The sequence below is a fragment of the Athene noctua genome, chromosome 1 (assembly GCF_965140245.1).
Source record: "Athene noctua chromosome 1, bAthNoc1.hap1.1, whole genome shotgun sequence".
NCBI classification, from domain to species: Eukaryota; Metazoa; Chordata; class Aves; order Strigiformes; family Strigidae; genus Athene; species Athene noctua.
In genome coordinates, this window is record NC_134037.1 from 138,740,429 (window position 1) to 138,763,850 (window position 23,422).

The 23,422-nt window shown below is 42.8% G+C and overlaps 1 protein-coding gene and 1 non-coding gene across 2 annotated transcripts; both read left to right on the top strand.

Annotated features, from left to right (window-relative positions):
• The first annotated feature begins 132 nt into the window (after nucleotides 1-132).
• Nucleotides 133-20,272, top strand: TTF2 (transcription termination factor 2). Its single transcript, XM_074897863.1, has 23 exons — nucleotides 133-277; nucleotides 356-467; nucleotides 665-754; nucleotides 1,478-1,544; nucleotides 2,003-2,956; nucleotides 3,834-3,960; nucleotides 5,049-5,234; nucleotides 5,464-5,621; nucleotides 6,633-6,714; nucleotides 7,017-7,130; nucleotides 8,069-8,219; nucleotides 8,894-8,999; nucleotides 10,011-10,201; nucleotides 11,048-11,201; nucleotides 11,959-12,050; nucleotides 12,782-12,864; nucleotides 13,318-13,457; nucleotides 14,242-14,412; nucleotides 15,005-15,063; nucleotides 16,141-16,294; nucleotides 17,853-17,935; nucleotides 18,961-19,035; nucleotides 19,834-20,272. Exons 1-23 carry the CDS (start codon nucleotides 250-252, stop codon nucleotides 19,976-19,978), a joined length of 3,522 nt encoding a protein of 1,173 aa, XP_074753964.1. The 5' UTR covers nucleotides 133-249; the 3' UTR covers nucleotides 19,979-20,272.
• Nucleotides 20,273-23,241: 2,969 nt separating this feature from the next.
• TRNAL-CAG (transfer RNA leucine (anticodon CAG)) lies at nucleotides 23,242-23,324 on the top strand. Its single transcript has one exon. It is a non-coding gene; the product is annotated as a tRNA-Leu (tRNA).
• The last annotated feature ends 98 nt before the right edge of the window (nucleotides 23,325-23,422 follow it).

Sequence of the window (23,422 nt, forward strand, 5' to 3'; positions counted from 1 at the left end):
CCGGCGGCGGCCACGCCCCCTCAGGCCGCCCGCCCCCTCGGCCCCGCCCACCCGTGGCGTGCCCGCCAATGGCAGCGCGTCTTCCCGCCCTTTCCGCCGGAACCACCCTGCGAGGAGCTGGGGGGCGGAGAAGAGTGACCTCACAGCGCAACGGCGATTGGCTCTACCGCCTTTTTCCCCGCCCCGGTTGGACAGCGCTGGTTCCGATTGGCTGGTTTAAAAAGCGGGCATGACAGCGGCTGCCCGGCCATGGAGGCTGTGCAGTGCCCGGACCACGGTGAGGGGAGTCCGGAGTGCGGCGGGAGTGTCCTGGGGGTGGGGGCTCGTCTGACCTGTTACCCTCTTCTCCCTGCAGGATCCCTGTGCCTCCTGAAGACGGGCCTCCGCGATGGCCCCAACCAGGGGAAGAGCTTCTACGTGTGCGGAGCGCAGGGACCGGCCACCTGCGCCTTCGTCCTCCCGGCGCCGTGAGTGGGGGTGGGCGGGACACACATGCGGCTGTTTTGAGGGAAGTTCAGCGCTATGTCGGCAGTCCTCAACTTTTATTGCCTTAGTCATGTAGTCTTTGAGAAGACTCTCTAAGTTATTTTATCCCAAGTAATTGTTTTTGCTGTTGCCTGGGCTGCTTGTCTTGGCTCGATTCTTCCTCTTTTCTTCTTTTCAGTATTCCTGCTTCCCACTGCTTGATCCATGAGGGCTGCGTGGTGGAGCTGCAAATCCTGGTTAAGCAGGAGGAGGACAACGATGAATACCAGTAAGTTCCTCAAAGTGGAAACAAAGGTTTGTTGCACAGGCTTGAACATCTAGAATTGCTTGATGATGGCTGACTTGCAGTTTTCTTCCTGAACTAAAAAGGTTCACCCAGCCTTGAGGCATTCACTTAGCGTGTTTGCTATTTTTATTAGGAATTACATTCCATAGTATAAACTTAAGTGATCAGATAATGTGGGGTTTTTTTTTAACATAATTGAGTGTGGCTCTGTGATTGGATTCATTCAAGATTCCTGATGGTTGCATTGAATTCACCATTTTTAACCCTGATAAAGTACTTGCAGCAGTCCTTAAAAAAAAAAAAAAAATCACATCCAGAGCTTTTCTGTTCCTGAGGTGCTTTAAAGATGAGGTGGCCTGTGCAGTGTAACTACAGGAATAGCTGTTTCCTTACACCTTGGAATCATAGGAGGCTTCTGAGGCTCTGAACATAGACAGTATTTTTACCTGAGCAGGTTTTTTTTTTTTTCCTAAAATTAAAAACCAAACAACCCCAAACTCTAGGAATCTTTATCCAGAGAACAGTGCTTTTGTAAAAAACTTTGTTGCCAGTGTTCATGGCCTTTTGCTATGCAGAAGTCTGGGTGTAAAGTACAGATCAATAGAACTTGTCTGTGATGTTTTTTGGTGCAAAGTACTTTTTAAAGAACACTTAGAGTTCCTTTACTGGTTCCTGCAGTTCAAATCTGATTTTATTCTTTGGTAGGTTGTTTTACCGATGCCTTAAAAGTAAGACCAATGGGAAGAGATGGTGTGGAAGTGTCCCATGGCAGGTATGAATGTTTTATTTATATTAGAGTATCAGCTTATTCCAGTATGACTTTTCATTCTGTATACTATAATTACCTCTGAGACTACATAGTGGGAGAGGTTTTTTCTTCTAACAGAAAAGCCTATCAGCCTGTGGTCCTCCAGATGAGACTTTTCTTGCTACCAAATTATGTGAGGTAATCACTGTTCTCCAGTTTTAAAAGAAACTTGAGTTTGATCTCTGATCTCTTCTTGAGGGTGATGCTGTTGGGACTTGATCCCCCAAAAAATGGGAATGGCAAAGAAAGCAGAAAATGAGCAGTTTTGTTTTGTCATAAAATGTTTATGCTGATCTGTTAAAATGATAGGAAAGATGTGTTTGTAGGGAATCAAGTCTTGCTTGAGATGATCAGGTTGTGTGTATAGTGAGCAGGCTTTAATAATTTGTACATTGGCATTTACACACTTGTATATATTGCAGGATCCAAAAGCTACCAAAGTGTCAAAAGGCTTAGAATCCCAGCCCAAGACAGCACCTCTCCTCAATCCCAGCAGCCAAAGAAATCCGTTCAAAGTGATAGACAAGAATTGTGAACCATCGTCCTGGAAACAAATTAAGCAAAGAAATGGAGAGGGAAGTAAAGCAAAAGAAGTAAAAACAGAGAAAGAGGTCATGCTAGTGTCACATAAAGAAGAGAAATCAACTTCCTCCATAGAGAAAGAACCTCCAGAAGGGCTGAAAACTGAAATAAAACAGTCCACAGGAAATAGGAGTGATCCCAAACATAAGGAGAGCACAGTGTCTGAATCTAAACTCAGTCCTTCTGAGACTTGGAAAGGGAAAAGCACCTTTTGGCAGGAGGAGAAACATGGTGGCAGTGGCAGGGAATCCAAGAAGTCTTCTGAGTGTGTGGAGAAAGAGCCAGATGAGAGGGCAAAGCTGTGTCTTGGAATGCAAAGTACCAAGCCTCTGGAGGAGGAGCAGCTCAGAGAGGAAAGCTTAAAAAGCTGTGGGGATAAAGAAATCGGAGAGAGAGAATACACGGGGCAGAAGAATGGAGAAACAGAAGCTATGTCTAAAGGAGATGCAGTTTCCCCAGCAGTACCACAATCAGCATTGCAACGTGCTGCCCCGAGGGCAGGGGCAGGGCCAGCACTGCCCAAGGCACAGTCCAGGCCAGGGCTGGGACAGCCTGCTGACAGAATCTCTGGCACTGACAGTAATAAAGCAGGATTTGTTTATCCCTCATCAGGTCAAAGTAAACCTGAGAATTCAGTTGAGGGTTTGCAGTCAAAAGAGACTCCTTTGGGAAAATCAGGAAAGAGTGTGCAAGTAACATCTTTGCCAGGAGCTGCAGCATCGCATCATGTGGAAGGACCCCAGGACCCAAAAGCTCTTCACAACCATCTTGTAGTCCAGCTGAAGCAGAAGAAGGTAATTTATTGCATCTGTTGTTTTTCGGTTTGTGTTTTGGTTTTTTTTTGTTCTGTGTTCAGGGTGACTTTGCTTATTTGTGACAGACATCAAAATATGGTATCCCCTCACAATAGAAACTCAAAGTATTTGGATGGTTTAGGAAGATGGGGCAATTCAGATTTGGCACAGGCTGGTGGTTTTAAGCCACGTATTACACAATTATCCCTAAGGTAATACAACCTTCTGTGTTCTGGAGGTGCTCAGTGTTCACCTACCTGAGGTGGTGTGTCTCTTTTTTTTTTTTTTTTACACAGAAGGTATTTTGTGTAAGATGGAACAATGCACAGCCAGCTTAACCTTTTTAAATAATGTGGCTATTTCTGGTGGTCTTTCTCGGCTTTGTGGAGGAAGAGTGATCTAGCCATGAAAGCTCACACTAAGATGAAATAAACTACCGTCTGCTTTTTCTAATGCTCCATAGTTTTTGTTACAAAACCCCCTGTTTTCCTAGAGCTCAGAACAGAACCTTGAAATAAACAGTCAGAACTGTAATTCCTGCTAGTATAGAAAGAAACACACAAGTAGGTTGAACGTTGGGGTACTTTGAAGGGTAAGTTTGTCCAAGTCATTTGACTATCTGTTTGTCCTGTTTCATAAAAAGGAGGAGGTCCTGCATCCTTCCCTCTCCTCTAAAACACACTAATGGCTAGTTTAGTTTCTGCTAAAAGACTATTTAATCACACCGAATGGCACTTAAATCCTTTTGGAGATGGTAGAAAAATATCAAAATACAAATTACTATGCCATAAGATTAGTGGTTTTAAACTTGTGACCTGATTGTTGGCAGAGAGCTTTGTAAGCACGCTCACGTTTTGGATCCTGTTTTGTTTTGCAGAGTACATTGGCTACAGTGAACATTCAGCTGCTGCCAGATAAAGGGGAACGGTTGTTAAAGCAAGTGCAGGATTTGGAAGCTGCTCTCAGTGCTCTTGACATTTCGATGGCAGATACTACTGAAAAAGGTAGGGCTAAATTTTTTTTTTTTTTTACCCCCAGAACTTTGCAAAACAGTTTGTCCTGCTGTAGTTGTTAATATTGAGAAGCACAGCATTAACTTTTATATGGTATGTGGTCTATATAAAGTGTTTCTGTTGAGATTCACTGAAGATGAAAAGCTGGTTGCAAAGTGTGTGTCTGGGAGGATGAATGGAACAACTCAAACGTTTCCTCTGAAGTATGGTGGCTTCCCAAGAGAGTTTCTTCCCACGGTTAGGACCCTGGGCTAGTTCTGTTTCCAGCTTTGGCTACATGATTGAGGCAGGTGTGTCTCTGAGAAGTTGCCAGTGAAGTGTTGCAGTAGGGAATCACGCTGCTAGTGCATGTTTTGGCTGCTGTGTCTGATAAGCAGCTTCCAGTGTGACATTCCCATAAAGCAATTTCCTAATTTTATTAGCTAGCATTAATCACGAATGGAAGAGAGGCATTTTGTTGAGTTACCTGTATGATCACCTCAACAGGAGAGTTACTTTGTGGTTCTAATATCAGTTGTGTTGATGAAAAGATCCAGTTTGACTACTCTGGATCTGAAGATCTCTAGCAAGGAAGCAGTAACTCACAGGCTGCCACACCACAAGCAGTTTCAAAGTTTTATATCATATCTGGTATTAAGCAAAGCAAACCTTTCCAGGAAGGAGAGAAGACCTCATGAGTGCTTGGGTTTTTTGATAGTTTTTGTGACCAAAACATTGACAAGAAATATGTCTTTAAAAGGAAGAAATCCTCTGGGAACAATGTACAGAATTGACCCTGTGTTTGCACTAATCTGATCACAGTTGCAGAGTTCACTGTGTTGGTATCAACCACACATTGAGGCTTGGCCTGACCTGCACTGCCTGTCACGTAGGAGCAAGCTAAGAGCATGTATGTCAGTAATTGCAGCAGCTTAGGTGATCTGGGAACCTGCCACGCTGCTGATAAATCCGTGTGACTGCTTTAATAATATTTTGCAAGCAGACTATTGGGCAAAACAAAGGCCCTTTTCTGGGCTGTAACACCAGGCTCTGAGGTCCATTGTGCAGCCCTTTCAACCTGTGATTCCTTTCTTCTTAAGGGGAGGGTGACACAAGCAGTGGCTGCCATGAGGAGTCTTTGCCGAACCCATTTGGCAGGCCTGGTGGTACGAAGTTGATAACACCACTCCAGGGTCCTACAGCAAGCACCTCTTCATCCTCACACACTCACCCCACTGCTGCTGCTACTTTGTGTTCCAGTGAATGTTACGGCCACAGTTTTGGAAGTAAGTACAGAAAGGCTTTTTTTATTAAAGAGAACAATGGTGAGGGCTATTTCTGAAATAATCCTGCAGCTTGTGGATATACGTGAATACTAAACTTTTTTGTTACTGTGAGCTGCATACTGCCCCCCAGGCGTCTGCAGCCACTGAGATCAGTCTCTGAGATGAAAAAATCTGTTTGGGAAAGTTAGCTTTGTAAACATGTCTCATGCATAATGCTCTATCTTTCCAGTGAACTTTGCTGTGCAGAATCTATATGGAGGACGAATGACAGAAGACCGAATCAGGGCAGTACGCAGTGCCATAAGTGAGGCTGTTAATCATCTTCACAAATCTCTAGAATCCTGCCCGACAGAGCAGGCAGCTGCTGAAGATCCCTCTGGATTGAAGGTGAGTTGCCAGGGGTGGAGGATGTCACGCTGATGAATGAAGTGTAACATCTGGGTGGTAATACCCTAGAACATCCTGTCCTTTCACGCTTTGAAGTACTTTGCAGTTTTCATCCTGCTGGAAGGAGATGCTCAGTTTACTTTCCATCCATGAGGGTTGCCTCAGATTGCCAGTACTGATGTTCTACCCTCTTGCTGTGGTGTCTTCTGAATATTTAGTGCTTGAATGTAGTAGTAGTGTCTCAGACAAAGCAACCAACTCACAACTATTTGTACGTGACTGGCAGAACAGAGGCAGGTTTCTAGTGAGGAACAGACAGAGAACCATTTTATTGTTCTTCTCTCCCACTTAGGTGAGTGGGAGTGTTGCAGATGATGGAGTTCAGGCAGCCCAACAGGCTCCAGAGTAGTCTGTTCTGATCTGCAGCTCTTTATCAGGTGGTGCAGAACCCAGAGCTGAGGTTATGTGCAAGGTATTGGAAGGCACGTGCCTCTACAAGATGGTGTGTTGGTGTATATATGTTGTGTCACTGGTCAGGTCCTCTTGGGACCTTTTTAGTGCTGGGGAAGGTCATTTAATATTAGTATGCTAGTATGTCATCCCTCTTCCTGTCTTTTTAAGAATCTGTAGGGGTCTTAGACTTGGTGAGAAAAGGGCAAGTGTTCTCAATCCCTCTCCTCAACAGTGATGCCTGTTGTGAGCAAGGGAGATTTGAGTGGGTTTTCCACCTGGACAAGCTGCGTTTCCACGCTCTGGGAGCACTGTGAGGCACAAGTTGGTTTGTGCATAAAACATTAATTACCAAGACTGATCTATAGTGCTGCTGACCTCCTGTATGCAGGAGCTGCTTATCCTGGGTATCCCTGTCCATGTGGGAAAAGAACAGGCGGGCAAGCTCCTTTTAGTAAGGTTGTAGTAGGACAGTTCAGCTGGATAGCTTGGTACAGGAAGCAGAAGTGTCTGAACTTTGCAAGGTGTTTCTTTCAGTTCCCCCCTGTCTTGCCCTCTCAGGTTCCACTGCTGCTGCACCAAAAACAGGCGCTTGCGTGGCTACTCTGGAGAGAGAGTCAGAGGCCGTGTGGAGGAATTCTGGGTAAGCAGCATAACAGGAAAGTGGGTTCCGTGGGCAGATTTATGGCAGAAACATAACTTTGGTATACAACTTACTCAGAGACCAATAACTAGTTATTTTGTAGGCATGTTGAAGGGGCTTGTTTTTCCGTGCCCTTTGACCGATTACAGCTATTAACCCATTACTAAATCATACCCTGAAATGGTCATATGTGTATTTTTATTTCCTGAGTTTCCCAGGGCAATTTCTGTTACCTCAGTGTAGATTTGAACTAGGGAACTCATTTCTGCATGTTATCACAACTTCTGTGTGTCTTTTTCCAGCGGATGACATGGGCTTGGGGAAGACTCTAACGATGATTGCTCTCATTCTGGCCCAGAAGCAGATGAAGACAGAGAAAAGAAAAGAGAAGTTAGAAATATGGCTGTCCAAAAATGGTAGGGAATTGTTTCCATCATACAGTACATACATTATGATGCAGTGCTGTTTGAAATGCCTAAAGCATTGTAGGTTAATGGCTCATAAACCAACAGGCTCTATCTGTGCTCGCTTCCCTTCTGTAGGAAAATTCCTTTGGGCTTCATGTTTACTGCACGCCCTTGCAAGGCCCTTTTGATCAGGGTAATTTGTTCTTCTGTTGGATATGTAGGATTTCCCAACTCATTACTTCATACTGGTTTGGGGTTTATTTTGTTTGATTAGTTTCCTAAAGCAGTTAAAGCCAGCACATGCTGTTTGGAAAAAAGTTTCATAGTTTTTTCAACATGTGCAAACATACACATAGTTTTCATAGCATAAGGATTTAAATTAGTTATTACCTCCCTGTGACTGATTTTTTTTTGTTTTTTTTTTTCTTCCACCATAAGATTACTTTTATCTTGTCCATAGAGATAAGGGATGTCAGAGGTTTTTAAAGAGTATTGTTTCTGTGTCTACAACTTGTTACTGTCACCATCCTCATGGAACTCGTTGGAATACTTTTCCTGTCTTGCCAAGTTTACTGACTGTGTGTGGTTTTCCTATGTGGTTCAAAATGGTAGCATTGCAGTCTTCAAGAACAGGAAAGAAGAGTTTATTTGGTACTGTGTTCTCAGGAGAGATCAGGGTTAGTTCCTGAATTCTAACCTTTCAGCTTATTCAGAAGAAGTGCACAGATATGTAGCATAACTCTGAGTGGACAGGAAGTGATGCATTAGTGTTAAGTAGAATTTTTTTCCACCCAGAATTAACAGTTCCCAAGATGCAATGTAGAGATGTCCGCTTCACAAACTGTGCTCACAGAGCAAGTGAACCAATCTTTGTAATTGTTCTGAAATTCCTTTGTTGTAGTCTAATGTGAAGACATTGAAACCTGCCTGCAATATTTCCCTTGCAGATTCCACTGTTACCCCTTCCCACGGCACTCTAATTGTTTGTCCTGCATCCTTGATCCATCACTGGAAGAAAGAGATTGACAGACGTGTGTGCTGTGGCAAACTCCGGGTCTATTTATACCATGGGTCCAACAGAGATAGACATGCAGAGGCGTAAGTGCTAAACCATAAATACCACGAAGAAAAGTAAAATACTACTTAGCAAGAGATTGTGTATATCTGAGTTGAAATTCAGTGGCTGTAGAATGATGGAAGGACTTGGAATGTGAAGGATCTAGAAGGTCAGGCTGATGTCTGCTGTCAAGGTGTATATGGCAAAACCTTTATGGCCTGTACACATGCTGAGTGGTTCAGGTGCAGGCTATTGCTGTTCCTGATAACACAAGAAAAGGTGTATATTTTCTAAAACATGTCTTGCTTGCAGAGATTGTCAGTGGCAGTTTCTTCCATGCTTGTGCTTTGTGGTTATGGTTTTTTTAAACAGCTGTATGTATAGATCAGAAAATTTTCTGAACCACTTTAGGCCATGCTGAGCAGTGTCTCCAAGTGCCAGATTCTTAATAGGGTTCATCTCATGTAGTGTGCATTCTGTACTACTGGCTTTTAATGTTTTCTTGAGCTTGTTGTGTCTACTTCCAACATCCTTAAAATGGGGACAATGTGTCTTTCCTATCTGCCTGCTATGAAGCTCCATTTTCTGTAGAACTCTGCATTTCAGCTCTTGTAGAAGTGTGTTGTTCTCAAACCTCCAGTGTGCATTTTGTCTGTTTGGCAAAATGAATTCCTCCTTTGTTCTGGCTCCTGATTACTACTTTCCCTTTATGCAGGCTCTCTGAATATGACGTTGTCATCACAACCTTCAGCCTTCTCACCAAGGAGGTTCCTACAAGGAAAGAGGAGGGGGAAGTCCCTGCCAAGGACCATGATGTGGGTGTGAGAAGCCATATTGTTGACAGAGGATTGCCTTAACGTTTTGTTTATTGACTCAAGTAGCACCTTATGTATGCTGCAGTGAGCAGCAGGTTGAGTGGGTTTGGTTTTTTCCACAAGTCCCCCGTTGGGTTCACACAATAAAAATAAAGTGATGAGTGAAAGTGCAGAAAGACAATGGGGGAAAATATTCACAATAAATCTGTTCTGTAGTAATATAGATAATGCTACATTAAGTACAGTGGCAATGTCTTTAAAAGTAATTTTAAGAGCGTAATGATGAATCCCATACTCCTCCTTTTGAGGTGAGACTGAAGGAACACTAGAATCTCCTGTGAGGTGTTCTTTGCTGCTTGAAGCACTAACATCACTTTACCCAAAACCTGTCTTGCTCAGGCTCTGGCTCAGTCTGGACTGAGACTGAGGCAGTTTATATGCTGCTTTCTTGAAGAAACAGTAGTGCATTTGCTAGGCTATGAAAATAATAAAGTGATTGCTGAATGCTAAATAATCTTGGCTACACAGTATAGAGGAAGTGCCTTGCTGGTGGATAGTGTTGTCTCCTACCTCTGTGTGCAGATCTAGGTGTAGCTCTCAAAGCAAATAGGCCTTAAAATTTCCTGAAGCATCAAGGTGGCATCTGTAATTACTCTGATCTCTCTGCCGTTTTATATGAGGTCCTTGGTCCCAGCCTAGCAAAAGTTTACTGATATGAAATGCCTCTTGGGAAAAAAAAGGTGATAAAATGTTAAAAGCAAGAAAACCAGCAAAAGCTTAGAAATCATTATTAAGAACAGACAAACATGTTACATCCTTTGGCTTATAAACTTTCATGGAAGCTTTGAAGAGATGATTATTTTGACAGCATCTCCTCCATGACAGTAAGAGATCAGATTACTGCTAACTAATGTTAGGAAAAGGCTTTTTGCTGGAAAAATATGTCTGTTTGTGGCTCTTCAGAGAGCCTAGCAAGATTATTGCTCTGGGTTATAAATTGTCTGCTTTTTCTTTCAGAGTGGGTCATCTCCTTGTTCCCCACTGCTCAGGGTAGCTTGGGCTCGAGTTATATTGGATGAAGCTCACAATATTAAAAACCCAAAGGTTCAAACCTCCATAGCTGTGTGCAAGCTGAGAGCCAGTGCCAGATGGGCTGTCACTGGGACGCCAATACAAAACAACTTACAGGACATGTACTCTCTCCTGAGGTGAGCTGGCTGCATGTGGACGCATGAGCGGGCATCCAATGTCAGTGATTCTTTGCTGATGAAGTGTTGAAGTTGTTTCTAAGTTTGAGAGGTTTCTAAGGTATGTGGGGTAGTAAGACTAGTTATATTAACACTGCAGGCACTGGATTGCTAAGGCATTTTGGAAGGCTGGCCCTGTGTCTACCATCGCATGTATTGCACTATTCTGCTTCCATAGAGGGCAAAGGAGAAACTAGTTTGGATCTAGTATGTCTCCAGGATGAATATCCACAAAACCAATTTTAATGAACAGAAGCTTTATGCAGTAATCCTTGTTCCTACCAGGGCAGCCTGGGAAGGCCTTATTAAAGAGTGTTGTGCTACAAGGTCATTGAAGGAAAGGGTGGAAACTTCTCTAAACAGTGATTAATGGGTTAAACTCTGTGTTCCTCACTGCTGAGGGGGAAAAGATTGTGAAGGATGTTGGAGAATCAGAGAGAACTTGCATTTGAAATTACTTTTGGAGTAAGAGATACGGGATTTTGAAGTAACAAATGAGTACACTTCTTGGTGAGTGCCTCTGTGTCTTGTTGTCCTTCATTTGCTGACAATGTTTGAGACTTAATGAGCTAAGAGGAAGTGATTGGTACAGAATCAGAAAGATGGTTTCACAGTGTTATTGATTGGCAGGTGTTTGAGCAAAGAAGTTATTGATGCCATTACACTGCAAGTGTTTTAATGCTCCTAGCAGTTAGAGCATTTGGAAATGGTTTGGTTTGGATAGCAAGGAATTTGGCTCTGGTCACTCAAGAGTAACGGAAGAACTCTTCTTCCCTTGGTATGAAGTCTCCTTCCTTCCTGTTGTAGGTTTCTACGTTGCTCTCCTTTTGATGAATACAAAGTGTGGAAGTACCAGGTAGATAACAACACAAAGAAGGGAGGAGAGAGACTGAGCCTCTTAACCAGGAGCCTCTTATTACGCAGAACTAAGGACCAGCTGGATTCCACTGGCAAGCCCTTGGTAAGAGCTTCACCCTCCACAACTAGGCAATCATTCTCTTCTTTTTCTTGCAGCAGCCAGCTAGTTATTTACATGCATAAATTTGTTAATGGGTAGGTTTTCCTGTCTACAGCAATCCCTTGAACAAGAGAAGCAAATGCCTGTCAGATGGTTTGATTTCTTATACAGAAAGCGGTAATTTACAGAACAATAAAACCTTTTAGATGTAAATCACATGCAGAGAGTGTATGTCAAGTAATTGCAAGTAGGTGTCCACTTAGTGGAAAGCTAGCCTGGGTCTCTGGGCTAGCCTGGATCTCTGAGAATCAAAGATGCTGCATGTTCAAATGGATCTGGTGTGTGCTGGGGCCTTGGCTTTCTACATTACTCTTACAAATAGTTTGTTAGTAAACTGGTGTGTCTGTAAGCCTTTAAAAGGTGTAGTTCTGGTGTTCTGTCTGATTCTGAACTGAGAAGCTACTTTTGCAATGCAATAAATTAATCTCTCCATGGAGTTATGGGGCAGTCCATACTTAGTTGCTCATGCCTTCTGTTACTAGATGATTTGGAATAAAGCTTTTTATCTTGAGCGTTAACCAGGCTACTTGGAGTTCTGTGAGTATCCATGTTGTATCATGGTTGCATTAATACAAATAACTTTATTGAAAAAACAGCTATCTTCTGAGAATTAAATACTGTGTCAAATCCTGGAACGCTGGTGTTTGCTGTATAAGGTTTTTGCACCCTATCCATCTGATCCTGTGTATTTTTATTTCAGGTATCTCTGCCCCAGCATAGCACACAGTTGCATCAGTTAAAACTTTCAGCAGAGGAGCAGTCTGTGTACAATGTGCTCTTTGCAAGATCCAGGTATGAATGTGGGTAGATAGGTTATTTTGTGGTTTTGTTTCTTACCAGTATGAAAAATTAGAGAAATTCACTTCAGATGAGAAGAGCTTTTAGACAAATTCCTATTAATTTTTTTCCCTATCTGTCAAGCATGTTTGAAAAGACATTGTTTGTTCTGCCAATAGTTGAAACAGATTCATTTCTTTTCTCCCATATGTTCATGCTTTGTGTTCTAGCCTTACACGTAATCTCATTTTCAAGATTCCAAAGACTTGGAATTGCCACAGTAGTTTTTAAATGATGATGTGCCAACATCTGTAAAGGAGAGAATTTATCTTCTTTGCCCTGTGGTTATTTATACAATTGGAAATGACCCTGGCCTCTCCAGATAGCTGTAATGGAAGCCAGTGTCACTTTGTGTTCTCCTAGGGTCTCTTTCAGCATTGTTGCTGTAAAGAGTCTTCCTTCCTTTTAAATATACATTTAAAGATGTCCTTTTGTTATGAAGAATATGATCCGTTAGGCCTTGGCTCGCGTTATACTCAAGGTATTCCAATAAGCAGACTTGCTTCCTCTTGTGTTTTCCAAAATGGATCTTTGTTTTGATACATTAAACAAAACTGGAGTGTATTGTGATCATTTGGTGACTAAATGATTAGTGAAGCCTTCCTTACCTTAATGTATTGTCAGCTTGTTTCCTAAGCTTGAGTCCCTCTTGACGTTTTTCCTGAGTGTTGGTCTTGTTTTTCCAGGTCAACCCTGCAGTCCTACCTAAAGAGACAAGAGCAGAAGAATGAAGGCAGAGACTACACTGGTGGTAACCCGTTTGAGAAAGGTTTGAGCACACCCTTCCCTGAAAACATTTGCAGAAGTGACTCTTAAATGCACAGTTAAGGAGGGGGAACAGACCTGGCCAACGTGGGGTCAGGACTTAGAAATTCTTTGGAAAATGCTCCCCTCGTGTAAGGAAGAATCCTACTACAGTATTCCAAAAGTCTGTTCTCACTGTCATAGCGCTGGGCAAATCTCTTAACCTCCCTGGGTCTAAAATTCCCTTCTGAAATAAAGGTCTAATGGCTCAGAGAAGACATGTCAGTATAAGGTATATGGTACTCTGATTTGTGTTGTCTTTTTTTAAGTGGAGTTTGATGCGTTCCTATGTTAAATCATATATTTGTTTGATCATTGATTCTTTTCTCTTATTGATGAAACTCTTGCTGGAGGTGGTTGGGCAGTGCTTGGAAATGCCTCCAAGAGCTCCTGATGTCTTGTCTTCCTTCCTTGGTAGTTGCACAAGACTTTGGGGTCAGTCAAAAGGAATTTGTAGCAGGCTCCCGAAGTGCCTCCCAGGTCTCAAGTGCTGTCCATGTCTTGTCCATGCTGCTGAGGCTCCGTCAGTGCTGCTGCCATCTCTCCTTACTGAAAGTGGTAATTGCATTGTAGTGTAGTGGTGTGGGTGTTTTTGTGGGGACTTTCTGTAAAGCGTTTTGTGTAAGTTAACACAAAACACTTGTATCTCTTAGCTATGGGTTCACACATGGACCTCAGCCATTTGTAAGACTGTATGTTTTTGTGCCCAAGAGGTTTTAGATGGGCATACTTACTACTAAAGAGTTCCCCAGCATGACCGATGTGGGCAGCTGTGTCTCTGGAAATACCTTTACTCAGATTTAAAAAAAAAAAAATAATTTTAGTGGAAAACAGTCTCGATCTTAACCTAGTCTTGAAAAGTGCAGAAGTCCACAAGCGTAGCCTGTTTCAAAGACTTGTGTGTTGGAGAGCTCTAAGTGCCTTGACTGAAGTTGCCTTGCAAGAATCAGACTAACCTTCCAGAAGTTCTTCATTCTGTCATATAAAGCAGCTGTAGAATAAATCCAGATATGAAGGGGACAGGCAGGGATTTATCTCCTAACATCTTTAATCCTGCAGTTGTTAAATGCTGTGGGAGGGGGAATCTGAGGAGACCGGACCACAGAAAACTGCTGAGCTCACGTGCTTTCCCTATGCTGCCCCTTTTTGGGGCAGAATAAGGGGCCGAAGGGACTGTTGGTCTGATGCTGTAGTGTTTCTTAATTGCTGTGTCTTCATATTGCACAGCTTCCTTCAAACCCACTGTCCTCAGCAGGCATCCTGCAGACTGTGGATTGGGACTCAATTTGATCTCAGGTTTGTCTGTAATCCCTTAATACATTTATTGCTTTCTTTCTCACAGGCTCTGGACCAAGTTAACTTGAACAGTGAAGGCCTTTCCCTCTCCATTGAGGAACAACTTAGTGCTTTGACTCTATCTGAGCTCCAGACTCCTGATTCCAAGTCAACAGTCTACCTCAACGGCACAGCTTTTAAAACGGATATCTTTGAAATCACCAAGGAGAGCACCAAGGTATGCTGGCTGTGGCTTTGTTACCTTCCCTGAGAAGCTTGGATATCAGCAGTTTGCCTTTTCAATTGTTAATGAATTGTCACACCTTGGTAATTGCGGATCAGGTTAAATTGGCAGTTTGGATTAAATCGAGTCAGTAGTAGATTGATAGTCTGCTGAACTCCTTCTGGGAAGGCTCCAATTTATCAGGTTTGATGACTACTTCTAAAAAAAGCTGTGTGAGAGTCACTGTGCTGAAAAGCTGTCAGTGAACATCTTGAGCACTGGGTTTACAGAAGTTTAGAAAGGTTATGTGAGAGCATGGTGCTTGTGAAGAGCTAGAAAAAAATGGGATGGCAGCAAGATGGTGGCAATAACTGGGCTTCTCACAGGGAGGTTGAAATCTGTAAAACGTGCTTGTATGATTTGGTTTCTTAACCCTGTTTTCCCTGGTGGGAGTGTTCTTACTAATGACTATTAAAACACCTTCAAAGTCTGAGTATGAAAGAAATTCCAGTTGAGTTATTTTGATCACTTCCTATTTTAATGAAGAATAGCCAAGCATGAGCTGGGTTGTGACAACAAGCAGACTAAATTTCTTTTTTCCCTGCAGATAGCTCATCTCTTGGCTGAATTGAAAACTATTCAGAGTCACTCAGAGTCTCAGAAAAGGTTAGTAAACATGTCCTGTCCTTTAGTCATAGTGCTTGAGAAGCATGTCTCTTGACAGCAGCAGAAATAGTTTGAAACAATTGAATACAAAACTCCTGGTGTGGGAAAATGGCAGTGGTACCGCAGTAGTTGAAAGCAGATTTTGAGGGGGGGAAAAATAAATTAAGACTAAGGAGGGTAGTTTAAGATGTAGATAAGTGTAAACATAAGGGAATGTGTGAGGAGTCTCAGGCCTTGAGGCCCAGAAGGACTCTTCTCCAAAACCAGAATTGGGAATAATTTGGTTGTGCTGAGAAATATTTGCCCTCAGCTCTGCAACGCACCCCGTCACCCCAAAAAAGTGGGGGGATAAAGTATTGGTTAAAACTGAACCTGTTTGAGATAAAGGAATGCACTGATCAAGGACTTAAGTGTTGCTGAAGTCCTGCAGCTCTCACTATGCAAGTTCTGCCTGGCTTTGCTCTGCACCAGACTGCAGTGTTAAAGGGTTTTCTGATTGTTTTTGTTAAACAATGTAGAATGCACTTAGAGGTGTGTGGATGCAAAGTACTTACACCTGTATTATGTTGGGGTGGCTTGGAAGGGGAAGTCCTGTTCCTGGGCAACTCCAGAATTGCACTATATGTAGAAAGCCTTTTTTCCAAAAAACATTCACACCAAAAGAATGGGAACACCAACATTACTTTTGTTCCCTGCCAAAAAACTCAGATTGTTGCCTCCCAAACTGCTTAATCCAAAAAGTGTGGGGAGTGAGAGGCCCAGAGGAATCTAAATTTGGTGTTACTATTGATGCATTTTGCAGAAGTGTGATTGGTGGGTGGCAATGTAAAATCCAAAAGTAGAGGTGAAAGTTTTTAAAGACTTGATTTGTCTCAAGTTTTCTGGGTATTAGCCTGCCATGGCAGGTTCTACCACTACAGCTACAGGTGAATCTGTTTCTGAATTGGGAAGAGGCTTGGCTGGAGTTCGCAGTGGGGAAGAGTGCCTGAATCATTGTCTTCTCCTGGGTGAGACTCTGCAATAACCAAACTGTCACAGTACCCACAGAACTTGTTCTAAACTCTCGTTTCTCTACAGTGTTGTTGTGTCTCAGTGGACGAGCATGTTGAAAGTTGTGGCTGTGCACCTCCAGCAGCTAGGCCTGAAATATGCAATAGTGGATGGCTCTGTCAACCCCAAACAGAGAATAGATGTGATAGAAGAGTTCAATACCAATCCCAAAGGGCCTCAGGTATGCAGCTGGGGCAGGGAAACAGTTACTGCACAGCAGCTGTGATAGCTGACTGCAGGATTCTATTTACTGGCACCACTTTCATTTTGGGCCTCTAGGTGTCCAGATCAGCAGGGAGAGAGGTAGTTGTAAATACAAATGTACATCTTAAAACAGGTGGGAGCAGATGCTGAAAAGCTCCTTTTTGATGTTAACCTTCTGTGCTGAGATCATCTGACTCCAAAGCTAGGTCAAAGGTTGTCCAAATCTTTGGTGTGTTCAAAGATGGTTTTAGCACAGTGTGATGTGGAAGGTGTGGGGCCAGTTAGCTCTACTCAGAGCAGGTTGGTTGTGTCCAGCTTATGCTTCTGCACTGGAAGATGTTTGTTTCTGTGGATCACTTGCTTGCCAAGGAGCCTGTAAGACTTTGTTGTTGTTTTTCAACACTTCAGATACTTTTTACCAGACTAATCTTTTTGAGGGGCTGGCAGCTCAATCTGCAAATGAGGCCAAGATTAACAAAAGCTTATCTCACCCTGGTATAAAAACAGGAAGACTGGGGTGAGAGAAGTCATAGTTTTGCATGCACTCAAAGTAAGGTCACTTCATATGGCTTTTTTTTCTACTTTTGAGGTATTGGGGTTTGCAGTGAAGGAGGTTTATGTGTTTCAGTACTGATGAACTACAGTGTGTTGACTCTTGAAAATAGTTTCTAGTCTGAAATTTTGGCCAAGGGAAGGAAATTTGCCAGGTGACTAAAGACATCTGAATCCAAATTAATTATTGTTAGTGATTACACTTTCATCTGGACACTTCGTGTGGTTGAGGCAGGACAGGCTGTCTCCTCTGAGGATGGATCTGTGACTGGAAGGGGAGAATGTGGTTCATTAGCTTGTTTTCTTTGATAGATTTCTTGAACAAGTTGCTATCAACAAAATAGATACTTCTCCTTCTCACTTTGAATTTAAAGGAAGATTTCTGCCAACTATGTGCATAGCTGATGCCTTAAACAAGGTTGGGGTTTGAAGTTACCATATCATGAAATTGTGTAATAAATAATATATAGCAGGTGTCTTTGTCCTTAACTACTTTTCCTGCTGTACAAGAAATCTCTAAATTGACCATTTTCTATATCCCTGTTCCTCCCCAGCTACTCATCTTTTATTGAAATACTAGGTTATGTGGAAACAAAGTGAAAGAAGTAGCAGGCCATTTCAGTCCACGTGCTTGTGTTTAATTGTTATTGTTAATTTAGAGCTGGTGCTGATTGGTCCCACTGTTGGCAGCAGGCTGTCATCAGAGAGGCTGGTTGCAAGAGAGAGTCTGAACTACTCAGTCCTTTCTCTAATCTACAAAAATGTATCAGGGTGATATATATGGAATGGTAGGCTGGTCTTTGAGCTGTAACTTCCGTGTCTAGGCTGCATCTGATAACATCTGGCAAGCTCCCAAATACATAATAAAAATACACATGTAATAGAAATATGATAAGCAGATCTTTTGGTTCAAATTAGTATGTGAAGTGTATGAAGCATTAATTTTCTGGAAACAGGCTCCTTAACTCTTTTGCCCTTTCCAGGTAATGTTGGTCTCCTTGCTGGCTGGAGGCATTGGACTAAACTTGACTGGAGGAAACCATCTCTTTCTCCTTGACATGCACTGGTAAAGAGAAACAACAGTTCCATCTTGGAGGATATATGTAGGGCACGCTGCTTGTTTTCTCCCCACATGTAGTGTGATGTCTGATACAACTGGGTTAGTTGGGGAGTGTTTAAGGGCTACTGATTAATTGTGGAAAAGTGTTTTTTTGCTGCAGACTTCTTCCAAGACACTCTGATTTGTTAGTCCAGTGCTCACTGCCATGAAATACAGTTCTGTTTAGGAGTGAAAAAAAAAAAAAAGAGAGAACAGCAATGTAAAGAAGCAAGTATGCAGTCTGTATCACAAAAGGATATGGGGGGCTTGGCATTTCCTGGCTTAATTTCTTTCAGTAACAAAAATGGTACAGTAATGCCTGCACGTATTTTGTCTAGAAACAAATCAATTGTGTTGAGCGTAGTCAGTAATTGGGCATAGCGAGTGTACCTTGGGGATTTACAGGGCTGTGAAAATAGTGCTTATGAGTTCCCAATATTTATGTTGTCTCTCATCAGTCAGAATCACTATATTTTTAACTAAATGTTGCTCATGGGAACTTAGAAAGCAACCTAATGTGCTTCAGTGCCAAACAGCTGCTGAGTAGCAGCAATAAGGAGATGGTTCTACAATATGGAAGTTACACCAAGTATCCCCTGTAACCATGTGTCAAATGAAACCATTTCTTATGTAAATGCTCTTGAGCGAAGGCCTCTTTCAATGGAGTTTGCCTTCCTGCTTCGCTCTCCTCTTTCCTCACCAGCTACTCAGAGTACTGACTCTTGGTCAGAAATATGGGGCTACGTGGAACAGTGGTCTGACTTCCACAGCTGACTTTGTGTGGAGTTGTGCATACTTCTACCAAGGGAACTACAGTCAGGGCGAGTATGTGCCATCAAGCAGTAAATCTGAGGTAACTGGGAGCAGTTTTAGTTCTATGGAGGAAAAAACCAGGATGCTCTGGAGGAAGGCAGATGTGTCAAGCACAGAGGCTTTGATATTTCAACTATTCCTGAACATAAGCTCTTTTTTTTTTTTTTTTAACCTTGCAGGAATCCTGCTCTTGAGGACCAGGCATGTGACCGCATTTACCGAGTAGGGCAGCAGAAGGATGTTGTGATACACAGGTCAGGGTTTTCCTTAGCAGTAAATGAGGCTGTTGCTCCCCATGTACTGTCTGGCTTTAGTTGATGAGACAAGGTCTTGGTCTGAGGCTTGTTTCTTCACTTCAAGCTAGGTACAAGGTCTGACAGTGGGATTGGGGTTTGGGCACCGAGATAGAGACCACATGAAAACGTTTCTGTGGGGCACTTCCCTGCATGTTGCTGTCCTGATAGCTAGCAGTGGTTTGTTGTTTTTCAGCCTGTGGCTTAGTGGGAATGTCCTGTTCATTCCTGAGAACAATTCAGGCACCAAACCATTTATCTTCCCATACTGAGTGGAGATTTTTCACCATGCTCCCTAAGCTTGGGTCTTTCTAGTATCATTAACATAAATATATAGAGCACTTCTAGTAAATGGCAAAGTTGGCTTTTACAAAAAGCATATGTAATTTTAAGTACTAGAAGGCTAGCTTAGTTATTGTAAATGCACAGCAAATTCAAAGGAACTGGAATCTAAAATACGATTTTGTGTATGAGGCTTTTAGTATAATAGGTGTCATCAGCTGGCAAACAATCATTACAGGGTTTTGTCACAGAATTACTGTTGCTTCAGATAACCAAAGTTGAGGCCTAAAGTGCATCAGACTTTTATTTGAAATGTTACAATATCTGGGTATGAGAACAGCTGTTTTCTGTGCACCGGTATATTTTGTCAGTCATGTAACAGGCTGTTCATTTTTAAGCGAGACAAGTCTTTGGAAATTTACTGGGGAAGAGCTTATCCTCGCAGTTGAGATGATGTGGCTTTGGTTTGTTTTTCAGGTTTGTCTGTGAAGGAACAGTAGAAGAAAAGATTGTACAACTCCAGAAGAGGAAGAAAGTTCTTGCCCAGCAGGTGCTGTCAGGCAAAGGGGAGGCCTTCACTAAGCTCACTCTGGCTGACCTCAAAATTCTCTTTGGTATCTAATTATTGTTTACAATACACAATGGAAAATGGTTTGTTGTTATTTTTTTTAATACCTACAAGTAACTGTGCAGCCTGTAACAAAGGATTGCTGTTTTAAAGCAGTTGTTTATTTTGAACAAATAACTACATTTTTGTAACTGTTCCAGGAAGAGAAGTTATCAACTTCAGGAATTTAATACTGAAATTAGATTATGTATCCGAAGGTTAATAAATTAAGCTATTGCTTTAAAACACTTTGAGTAAATATTAAAAAGAAACATTTGCTTTTTTCTTGGTTTCCTATGTATGCTTTTTAGTTAAACTTTCCCCTTCAGGAGAGGCACAGGCATAAGTGGAACAAGAACAAGAGAGGCAAGTGTGAGGTAGGAAAGTTCAGAGGTTGAGTGGTGAGGTTGGGTGGGCATGAAGGAAGCAAAATAAAATGTTCAGCACGATGCCATAAGACTACTATATAGATTTTAGAATATATAAGTAACAAATATATATATGTAATAATATATAAAAACTATATAATTTATATATTTATAATTAACATAAATATATATGTGATTATATATTCATAATTATTTATTTTTATATTTATAAGTAACATGAATATATATAAAAATCCTTCCTTAAGGAAGGACTCGGAGGAATACTTCATTTTCTCTTTTGTTCTATAGGAAGACTTTTTATATCTAAGTGTAGAAGCATTTCTCTATCCTATTCAAAAATAATTATTCAAGCAGGAACACAGACTTTTGTAATGTTCCTATGAAACAGAACCTGAATTCCTGATCGTTGTGGGTGTTTTCTTCTGAGTATTAAGTAGTGTAAGGTTTCCTTGGTGCAAACCTTTTAACATCTAGACTGTTTTTCCTTAGAAGATGCTCCTATTTTTTAATAGTAGATGAGTTGCAAGCCCTCGATTAATGGTTTGTATTTTTTTTCCTATTGGAAATGGTATGTGCAGGTGAGTGCAGTTTCTTAGGCAATTTTGGTTTTTTTGGTAGTGCATCTTCCTTGCTTCCATTTCCCTCTGCTGTGTCCCTGGCCACATCCACTACATATTCTGATCTTCTGTTGCTAAGAGTTTATTTATAATGCCAAGTGGTAGAACAGGACAGGGTAAGAGTGCTGATAAGAAAGTAGATGTTGGTTTCTATATGGTCATTCCCTGTGGAATAAGATAACAACATCTGGCAGCCTTCTGGGTGAAGGAGAGCTCTGTTTGAGCGAGCAGTGGTTCCTGGTAGTACAACAGTGTGTGAATGGCTGTGCTGGTCATGGCTCCTACCTGCCTTCACATGATATGCAAGTGAATTTGGGGATTATTGCAATTTATTGCACAGATATAGGGGCTAGAGGGCACTAAACCAGTAACTTGTATTTTTTGTGTGCATATGTCCAGAAATTCAACCATGGTGGAAGTGTCTCGAGCAGCTCTCAGAACCAAGGAAAGCTGTGCAACTTGGGCAGTTTAACCATAATCCCAGTTTGGGGAACACAGCACACTGCTCCTTGCTTTTCTGTGCTGGCTTTCTGGAAAATGTCTGTTCACTTCCATAAAACAGGAAGCCACAGACTAACTTTCCAGAATTATTTTGGATTGGATGTTTACAGGAGCAGAATTTGGGTTGCAGTTTCTTTTCTGGAGTTCATGTGCACTCTGGTCTGAGTTCCTCTCCCTTTCCTTGGAGCTATTGTTAGCCTAGCAGGTTTGCTTTTCAGGTGTAATTACTTTTCAGGTTTAAATACAGACTTTTCAGGTCTAAATACAGATTAAATTCTGTCTCTCCTCCTTTGGCTGAGTGTAGGCTCAGTGCAGTATAACTGTTGGGTGTGATGCCTGCAAGTTGAGGCCTGTCACAATTAGTGATGAGAAGCGTTCCAGTATACCTTCTGTGGTCATATTGTACCCAGTGGTGCATACCTGGAAGTCTCAAAGGGGGAAATATTAAGAAGCTCTTTTACCAAACAGTGTTCAACTTTGTATTTAACAAGGCCTGAGTGATTAAAATGTGTGGAGACGATATCCTAACCTTGAGAATAGATACATCCTGGCAGACATGCTCAAACAAGGAGGATAAGAAAGAACAGCTTAGCTGGGCAACAGAATTGGGAAACATCCAAGGAGAAGAAATTGTCCTCAAAAGACTCATGACCATAGGAAAAAGGAGTAGGGGGCAACTCCCCAAATGACCACTGACCCCCATGCATGTGTAGTGTAGTTTTGCAATGACAGCATTATGTAAATATAGTAGATAGGCAGAAAGGCAGAGACTTATTGGAAAATGTGTGAATTATTCATGTCTTTAAGGTATATAAAGGATGAGCTTTTGTTTTAGTGTGTGCATGTTAGGTGGAGTGATCCCGTGTGCATCCAGTGCTGCAATAAAGAATGCCTGCCTTCTGAAACTTCAAACTAAGCCTTAGGGGGTTCTTTTGAGACTGAATTTACGGTAACAGAACCAACCCTGCTGCTGTACTTGCTCAGAAATAATAGATGGGACTGAGCAAGGCCATGGTGCCTGGTGTCTCCTGTAAGACTCAGCAGTGTCCTCCAGCCTCTTGGAGAGGACTGAGAGTAACATTCACCTGCGGTCACTCTGCTGTGACAGAACAGTGTCTTAGGGTGCTAAGTGCTGTTTAAGGGTAGTGTTTCCACCCTTCGGTTTCTGGGTTCAGTTTTGGGCCCCTCACCCCAAAAAGGCCACTGAATGACTCGATTGTGTCCAGAGAAGGGCAGCGGAGCTGGTGCTGGGTCTGGAGCACAGGTCTGATGGGGAGCGGCTGAAGGAACTCGGGGGGTTTAGTCTGGAGAAGAGGAGGCTGAGGGGAGACCTCCCGGCCCTCTACAGCTCCCTGAAAGGAGGGTGCAGAGAGGGGGGATGAGTCTCTTGAGCCAAGGAACCAGCGCCAGGCCATGGGGGAATGGCCTCAAGCAGCGCCAGGGCAGGGTCAGAGTGGCTCTTGGGAAGTATTTCTTTGCAGAAGGGGTTGTTGGGCGTTGGAATGGGCTGCCCAGGGCAGGGGGGGAGTCCCCATCCCTGGAGGGGTTGAAGAGTCTTGTTGACCTGGCGCTGAGGGATCTGGTGGAGTTGGTTCATTTGGGCTGGAGGAGCTTCCAGGGCTTTTCCAGCCGAGATGATTCTGGGATTCCCTGGGGCAGCTGACACACCGGGGGGGGGAGCTGTGCCAGCGCGGGTCCGCCGCCTCCCCGTGGTGTCTGGACGGGGCCGCTCCCGGGGCCGAGGGGGGCCGGGTGTGAGCTGCGCCCAGCGGTCAGGATGGCCGAGCGGTCTAAGGCGCTGCGTTCAGGTCGCAGTCTCCCCTGGAGGCGTGGGTTCGAATCCCACTCCTGACAGTCATTTTTTTTTGCTTCCGCCGCGGTGCTGTTTATCGGCCCCGGGGGCGGAGGGTGCCGTTCCAGCCCCGGGGAGCGCGGGGACACGCGTGGTCTCT

Coding starts and splice junctions, on each gene's coding strand:
- TTF2 (XM_074897863.1), top strand. CDS start 250: ATGGAGGCTGTGCAGTGCCCGGACCACG. Junction 278..355: donor TGTGCAGTGCCCGGACCACG/GTGAGGGGAGTC, acceptor TTCTCCCTGCAG/GATCCCTGTGCCTCCTGAAG. Junction 15,064..16,140: donor CACTCAGAGTCTCAGAAAAG/GTTAGTAAACAT, acceptor GTTTCTCTACAG/TGTTGTTGTGTCTCAGTGGA.